The sequence below is a fragment of the Rutidosis leptorrhynchoides genome, chromosome 3, assembly GCF_046630445.1.
Source record: "Rutidosis leptorrhynchoides isolate AG116_Rl617_1_P2 chromosome 3, CSIRO_AGI_Rlap_v1, whole genome shotgun sequence".
In the NCBI taxonomy this organism is placed as follows: domain Eukaryota; kingdom Viridiplantae; phylum Streptophyta; class Magnoliopsida; order Asterales; family Asteraceae; genus Rutidosis; species Rutidosis leptorrhynchoides.
In genome coordinates this window covers 457,675,200-457,683,928 of record NC_092335.1, presented here as the reverse complement: position 1 = coordinate 457,683,928, position 8,729 = coordinate 457,675,200, and the positions used below count along the sequence as shown (strand labels likewise).

Here is an 8,729-nt window from a genome sequence, read left to right as displayed (position 1 = left end):
TTCATAGGTTGTAAACCCCATGAATTTGAAGGAACGGAACGTCCAGTTGGACTAAAGTGTTGGATTGAAAAAGTAGAAGCTGTTTTTGCTATAAGTAATTGTGCAGAAGAAGACCGCGTAAAATACGCTTCTCATACTTTCAAAAATAACGCTTTAACATGGTGGAATACCTACCTAGCAAACGTGGGGGAGAATACTGCTTACACCCTACCTTGGGCAGCATTTAAACATTTGCTGTGTGAGCATTATCGCCCCAGGAACGAGATGAATAAATTGAAAACATAGTTGAGGGAATTGCGTACCAAGGGTGATAACATCACTGCCTACGAGAAACGGTTCACAGAGCTAGCGTTAATGTGTCCTGGAGTATTTGAAGATGAATAAGCAAAAGTTGAATAGTTTTTGAAAGGATTACCTGAGATAATCCAAGAAAATGTAAGTGCATCTAATCTAACAACAATGTACGAAGCAAGCAAGATGGACCATAAGTTAATGGACCAAATCAAAGAAAGAAACAAGGAAAAGGCGGCTGCCGAGGCCAAAACAAATGACCACAAGAGGAAGAACAACAATCGCGATAGGAATCACAACTATCAATACCGCAACAAGAAGCAGGAAGTCTCGCAGGGTGTGAGTAACGAGAGGAACCAAATTACCTACCAGGGGAAACAACCCCAATGCTAGAAATGCAAGAGACACCACTTTGAAAATTGCACGGTAGTGTGTAAAAATTGCAACAAAGTAGGGCATCATATTCAAAATTGTAGGTTTCCTCTCACAGATGTTAATAAAGCCGCTCTTGAAGCTGTTATTTGTTATTGGTGCGGGAAAAAGGGCCATTACAAGAAGAAGTGCCCGAACCAAAAGAGTGAATATGGTACAGTCGTTGAAAGAGCATTTAATATAAATGCTAACGATGCACGAGAAGACCCAGAGCTTGTTACGGGTACGTTTACTATCGATGAATTACCTGCCTATATTTTATTTGATACTGGTGCTGATAGAAGTTACGTAAGTAAACAGTTTTGCTCTAAACTAAATTGCCCCTTAGTGCCCCTGGAGGATAAATGTATTGTAGAATTAGCAAATGGTAAACTAGTTAAAGCTGATAAAATCTGTCATAAACGTAAGCTTAAATTAACTAGTGAGACATTTGTAATTGATTTGATACCTGTTGAGTTGGGGAGTTTTGATGTAATTATTGGTATGGATTGGATGTCTAAGATGAGAGCGAAAGTTGTTTATTATAAAAAGGTGATTCGTTTTCCCTGCGTGAACGGGAAACCATTGATGGTGTTCGGAGAAAAGGGAAATCATAAGCTAAACTTTATTAGCTGTTTGAAGGCCCAAAAGTGCATAAAGAAGGGATGCTATGATATCTTAGCACATGTGAAGAAGATCGACATGAAGGAGAATAGCATTAGTGACATGTGTGTGGTAAGAGATTTTTCCCGAAGTATTTTTGGAAGAATTACCGGGATTACCTCCGCATAGATCTGTAGAATTTATAATAGACCTAGTACCGGGAGCTTCACCGGTGGCTCGAGCTCCGTATAGACTCGCACCATCTGAAATGAAAGAACTACAAAGTCAGTTGCTGGAATTGCTAGATCGTGGATTTTTTCAACCGAGTACTTCACCATGGGGAGCTCCGATCCTGTTCGTTAAGAAGAAAGACGGATCCTTCCGAATGTGTATAGACTACCGCGAGTTAAACAAGCTAACTATCAAGAATCGGTACCCATTACCGAGAATTGATGACTTGTTTGATCAGCTGCAAGGATCACGTGTTTACTCCAAAATTGACCTAAGATCGGGTTACCATCAGTTGCGAGTAAAAGAAGAAGATATTCTGAAGACCGCATTTAGAACACCCTACGGTCACTACGAATTTCTGGTCATGCCATTCGGGTTGATAAACGCACCCGCTGTATTCATGGACCTCATGAATCGAGTATGTAGTCCGTATTTAGATAAATTTGTTATCATCTTTATTGATGACATCCTTATTTACTCCAAGAATGAGCATGAACACGAGCAACATTTAAGGTTGGTGCTGGAACTGTTAAGAAAAGAACAGTTATATGCCAAATTTTCTAAGTGCGCATTTTGGTTGATGGAAGTACAATTCCTTGGTCACATCGTTAGCAGTCAAGGAATTCAGGTTGATCCCGCGAAGGTCGAAGCCATTGAAAAATGGGAAACCCCAAAGACTCCGACACAGATACGCCAATTTTTGGGTTTAGCTGGTTATTATAGAAGGTTTATTCAAGATTTTTCCCGAATAGCCAAACCATTAACCGCATTAACACACAAAGGGAAGAAGTATGAATGGACCTCCGAGCAGGAAACTGCATTACAACTATTGAAAAAGAAACTAACTTCGCCACCTATTTTATCATTACCTAAAGGAAACGACGACTTCGTGATTTATTGTGACGCGTCGCGACAATATTTTGGTTGTGTCCTCATGCAACGAACAAAGGTTATTGCTTACGCCTCTCAATAGTTAAAAACTCATGAACGGAATTATACGACACATGATTTGGAGTTAGGAGCAGTTGTTTTTGCATTGAAAATGTGGAGACACTACTTATATGGGGTCAAATGTACAGTGTACACTGTGTACACTGATCACAAAAGTCTTCAACACATATTCGATCAAAAACAATTGAACATGAGGCAACGACGGTGGGTTGAGCTAATAAACGACTATGATTGTGAAATTCGTTATCATCCCGGGAAAGCAAATGTAGTAGCTGATGCTTTAAGTAGGAAAGAAAGAGAACCGATTAGAGTACGAGCAATGAATATGAAAATTCGTACGAACCTCACCTCACAAATAAAGGAGGCTCAACGAGGAGCTCTTACTGAAGAAAACTTTGGAAATGAGATGCTCAAGGGTTTAGACAAGCAACTCGATATACGAGAAGACAGAACCCGGTATTTTAATGGACGCATTTAGGTACCAAGGTTTAAAGGGTTAAGAAAATTGGTTTTGGACGAGGCGCATAAGACGAGATACTCGATACATCCCAGAGCTGGAAAGATGTATCAAGATCTTAAGGCACATTTCTGGTAGCCTAATTTAAAGGCAGATATTGCAACATATATATAGGAGTGCTTAACTTGCTCCAAAGTTAAGGCGAAACACCAAAAACCTTCAGGGTTACTTCAACAACCAGAAATCCCAGAATGGAAATGGGAATGTATTACCATGGATTTCATCACGAAGCTACCAAAGACTGCATGGGGTTATGACACCATCTGGGTAATTGTCGATCGTCTCACCAAATCTGCACATTTCCTGCCTATGAAGGAAATGGATAAGATGGATAAATTGGTACGTTTATACATGAAGGAAGTCATTTCAAGACATGGAGTACCTATCTCCATTATATCCGATCGCGACAGTAGGTTTACGTCAAGGTTCTGGCAATTCAGACTCTTGAAGACATGCTTAGAGCATGTGTGATCGATTTTGGATAACGGATGGGATAAATATTTACCACTGGCAGAATTCTCGTATAACAACAGTTATCATACGAGCATTAATGCTGCACCATTCGAAGCACTTTATGGAAGAAAGTGTAGATCCCCTATCTGTTGGAATGATGTAGGTGACAGACAACTTACTGGTCCTGAGATCATACAGGAGACTACCGAAAAGATTGTGCAAATCAAGGAGAGATTGAGAACCGCTCAAAGTCGTCAAAAGAGCTACGCTGATGTTCGAAGAAAGCCATTGGAATGTCAGGTTGGTGACATGGTTATGTTAAAGGTGTCACCTTGGAAAGGTGTGATACGCTTTGGCAAGAGGGGTAAACTTAACCCAAGGTACGTAGGGCCGTTTAAAATCATCGAACACATTGGACCGGTGGCCTATCGACTTGAGTTACCTCAACAACTTGCCGGGGTACATAACACCTTTCATGTTTCAAACTTGAAGAAATGCCTTGCAAAAGAAGACCTCACTATTCCGCTCGAAGAAATCTAAATCGATGAAAAGTTACATTTTATCGAAGAACCCGTCGAAATTATGGACCGGGAAGTCAAGCGACTCAAACAAAGCAACATACCGATTGTTAGAGTCCGATGGAATGCTCGGAGAGGACCCAAGTTCACTTAGGAATGAGAAGATCAGATAAAGCAAAAGTACCCACATCTGTTTACTAATATCATACGTTAAATTGGTAACCTAAGAATTAGTGAACCAGTCCATTAATTGACGTGAATCCTAAAGATAGATCTATGGGCACTAACACGCCCCAGTAAGTGATATGAACTGCTTTGGTACTTCGATTATTATATTATACAGATGAGAGTTCTTGTATGATGGGGGATATTCTATATGCATTTTGTTAATGTCAGTTACCAGGTGTTCACCATATGAATGGATTTTGCAGTGAGCATACCTGCACATTATTTATGAAAATGAAATCTTGTGGTCTATTATTATGAATTATTATATAGGTTAAACCTATAACTCACCAACATTTTTATTGACATTTTAAGCATGTTTATTCTCAGGTGATTATTAAAGACTTCTGTTGTTGCATGCTAATTAAAGATGAGATTTGGAGTCAGCATGCTTGTACGATATTGTTAAAAACTGCATTCGGATGTCTATGATTGTAATATATTGTAATGGTTGTGTAAAAACTTGGTATTTTTAGATTATCGATGACTGATAATCTATGTTATGTCTTTTAAACCTTTTTCGATAAAATAAAGGTTATAGTTTTTTTTTAAAATGAATGCAGGCTTTGAAAAACATCTCATATAGAGGTCAAAACCTCGCAATGAAACCAATTAACATGAAACGTTTATAATCGATATGAACGGGGCATTTTAGTTGGTATCAGAGCATTGGTCTTAGAGAACCAGAAATTTACATTAGTGTGTCAAACCGAGTTTGTTAGGATGCATTAGTAAGTCTAGACTTCGACCGTGTCTGTTTTAAAAATGATTGCTTAACACTTTTATTTGAAACTATATATTCTTAACTTGTAAATATTATGTGATATATTAATCTCTTAACATTCTTGCTATTATGTGTTAGATGACTTCATCCGATCATGTTAGACTATCAAGCGACTCCGATTACAGTAGTCACTCAAGCGACTCAGATATTGAGTCAAAATCTTCAACCAATGTACCAAAGTTAAAATTGGTCGATGGTGTCTCCGCTGAGGAAGAAAAATACTGGGAAGATTCCCAATTTCCCGAGGAACCGAAAGAGAATCCCGATGAGGATTCTGATGAAGTGATAGAAATTACACCTGCAAAGTTTAATATAGAAAATAAAAAGGGAAAATCTCCATCTATCAAGGTAGAGAAACCCGATCCCAAGCCCGATGGACCATTAGTTATCAGGAATAACCCTGACCGTTCATACCGTAAACACCCGTATCACTTAAACTTTGATTATCGATCTGGAACATCTATAAGACTAGGTCCTTCTGAAAAGGGTGTGAAAAGGACTGCTCGTATTAGGAGTGGTAAGGGCATTGGTAAACAATTAGCGAAACGAACTAAGTCTGAGGAACATGAAGCAACTGAGTCTGATTTAAAAGTTAGCAGTTACTACTTTTATCATGGCTTGTAATATATGTATTATAGCGTGCTTGTGTTTCTATGCTATATGTGAAAATTGCTTGTTATGGCTTGTTATTTACCATCATCTTCTTCTATAGATCTAAGCATAATTTTCGTCTCTTTTATAGTTTAAAACGAATTACAAAAATGGATGTTAAGGATAGACAACTGAATATTTTAGAATATCTACCACCAGAAATGATTGTTGAAATCTTGTCTAGAGGTGGTCAAGATTCATCGGCCCAATTATTTATAGCAAGGTCGGTTTGCAAAGCATTTGAAAGGCATTTCGAGCATGCCTTGGTTTATAAAAGACTTTCATTTGATAGGTGGTGTATCTCACCTTGGGGAGACCCTAAGTTGGCACATATTTTCTTTATGGCTATGTATTCTGGAAACCCTAATGCAATTTTCCGCTACGGGTTGAGGGCTTATTTTGATTCCATATACCCCAATATAGGACTACATTCACTAGAAAAAGCTGCAAATATGCAACTTAAAGAAGTGTGTTATGTTTATGGTTTAGTCTTGTTTGCCTCACACCAAATAGAGAAAAATAACCTAGGATTACAAATTCTCAATCGAGCATTTTCACTGGTAACAGATTTAGTGGTTGAGGTGAGAAATAAGTTTTTTGACTTGTTACGGCGCTGTTGGGTATTATGTAACCCCCATCCTTTTGACGACGTCACAACACTCTGCATTATCAGGGGCCACAACGGTTATTTTCCACTTGACCAGGGATGGGAAATAATATTGGTTAAACCGGAATGCATGTCTTGTTTTTGGTCCTACGAGTTGAGTGTGGTTACTGAACGATTTGAGTTTAACTAGTTATGTTTCAGCAGCTACCATACTTCACACCGTGTATAATAGTTATCGTGTGCTATGTAATATAGTGGTATTGTATGATTGTAAGATATTGTACTAAAAGTTTAAGCGTAAAGTATTAATGTATTTAGTTTTTCATGATAGAATTGTAGTAGTTAATTTATGTATTAGCTATTAAGTATGACCTTTAACGGGTAGGTATTACCCAAATTATAAAATGCTAATATGAAGAAAGGGCTTTTATAATAATAAGTTCATATTATGATACAAAATACTAATGACTACTCCTAATATTCTATATGATTAAATTAACTCTTTTGGCTATCTTTGAAGGAAATAGCACCGACTACCAGACAAACCCTGAACATGGGCAAGGAAGAATTCTGAGCCTTTCTTGCTGCGAACATAGCTGCAGTGCAAGCTGCATTTCACAACAATCACTCAGGGTCTAGCAGTGGAGTTAACTCCACAGGAAATCGCGTAGCATGCTCCTACAAGGCTTTCACAGCCTGTAAACCCCTTGAGTTCGATGGAACCGAAGGACCAGTCAGACTGAAACAGTGAACCGAGAAGGTCGAATCTATATTTGCTATAAGCAAAGTACTGAAGAGGATAGGGTGAAGTACGCCACGCATACTTTCACAGGTACTACGTTAACATGGTGGAACACCTATATCGAATAGGTGGGATAAGATACTGCTTACGCACTACCGTGGTCAACATTCAAACACATGTTGAATGAACAGTACCATCCTAGAATTGAGGTCAATAAGCTCAAGACAGAGCTTAGAGAACTACGAACGTAAGGAAACGATATCACCACATACGAGCAATGATTAACAGAGTTGTCTCTAATGTGTCCTGGTATGTTTGAGGACGAGGAAGAACAGATTGACGCATTTGTGAAGGGGCTACTAGTGAAAATTCAGGAGAATGTAAGTGCATTCGTACCTACCTCAATGCAGAACACAAGTCGAATGGCTCACAAACTCATGGGCCAGATTGAGGGAAGAAATAAAGAACAGGCGGCCGGAGAGGCGAAAATAAAAGAAGGCAAGAGGAAGTGGGAAGAAACCAATGACAAGGGTCACCATTATAACAACAACAATAATCACAACAACAATCGCACCATTTATCGCAACAACAATCGTAACCCTAACAACAACTACTACAACAACTGTCCCAACAACAATAACAACCGCAATAACAATCCCAACAACAACAACAACAAAAACAACTATGACAACAAGAGGCAGAAAATTCCCAAAGGTGTGAAGGGTACCATCAGACTGGGTACTGTTCAGAAACAGGTACCAAGTGTAATAGAAATGGTCATGGTGCGATGAAGTGTGAAATCTACGGACCAGCGGTTAACAGAATGAATAATGCCGCCATTACTTGTTTCGGATGCGGAAAGAAGGGCCATTACAAAAGTAATTGCCCAACCGAAGGGAATAACAATGGGAAAGGCCGTGGAAGAGTCTTCAACATTAATGCGGCAGAAGCTCAGGAAGACCCGGAGCTTGTTACGGGTAAGTTTCTTATTGATGAAAAACCTGCTTATGATTTATTTGATTCGGGTGCGGATAGAAGCTATATGAGTAGAGATTTATGTGCCAAATTAAGTTTCCCATTAACGCCTTTGGATAATAAGTGTTTACTTGAATTAGAAAACGGTAAACTAGTTAAAGCCGATAAAATATGCCGGAACCAAAAAATTAAACTGGTTGGCGAAACATTTAAAATTAATTTAATACTGGTAGAATTGGGGAGTTTTGATGTAATAATCGGCATGGACTGGATGATCAAGGAGAAAGCAGAGATCATTTGTTACAAGAATGCGATTCGCATTCTGCGCGAAAAGGGAAAACCCTTAATGCTGTACGGAGAAAAGGGTAACGCGAAATTAAATCTTATTAGTAGCTTGAAGGCGCAAAAGCTAATAAGAAAAGGTTGCTATGCAATTTTAGCACACGTCGAGAAAGTTAAAACCGAAGAAAAGAACATCAATGATGTTCCAGTCGCAAAGGAATTTCCCGATGTATTTCCGAAGGAATTATCGGGACTACCTCCACACCGATCCGTTGAATTTCAAATAGATCTTGTACTGGGAGCTGCACTGATAGCTCGTGCTCCTTACCGACTTGCACCCAGAGAAATTAAGGAACTACAAAGCTAATTACAAGAGCTTTTGGACCATGGTTTCATTTGACCAAACACATCACCGTGGGGAGCTCCTATGTTGTTTGTCAAGAAGAAGGATGGTACGTTCAGGTTGTGCATCGACTACCGAGAGTTGA

At 38.9% G+C, this 8,729-nt stretch overlaps 1 protein-coding gene across 1 annotated transcript; it reads left to right on the top strand.

Annotated features, from left to right (window-relative positions):
• The first annotated feature begins 5,745 nt into the window (after positions 1–5,745).
• On the top strand, positions 5,746–6,816 carry LOC139901594 (putative F-box protein At1g67623). Its single transcript, XM_071884288.1, has 2 exons — positions 5,746–6,216; positions 6,763–6,816. Exons 1-2 carry the CDS (start codon positions 5,746–5,748, stop codon positions 6,814–6,816), a joined length of 525 nt encoding a protein of 174 aa, XP_071740389.1.
• The last annotated feature ends 1,913 nt before the right edge of the window (positions 6,817–8,729 follow it).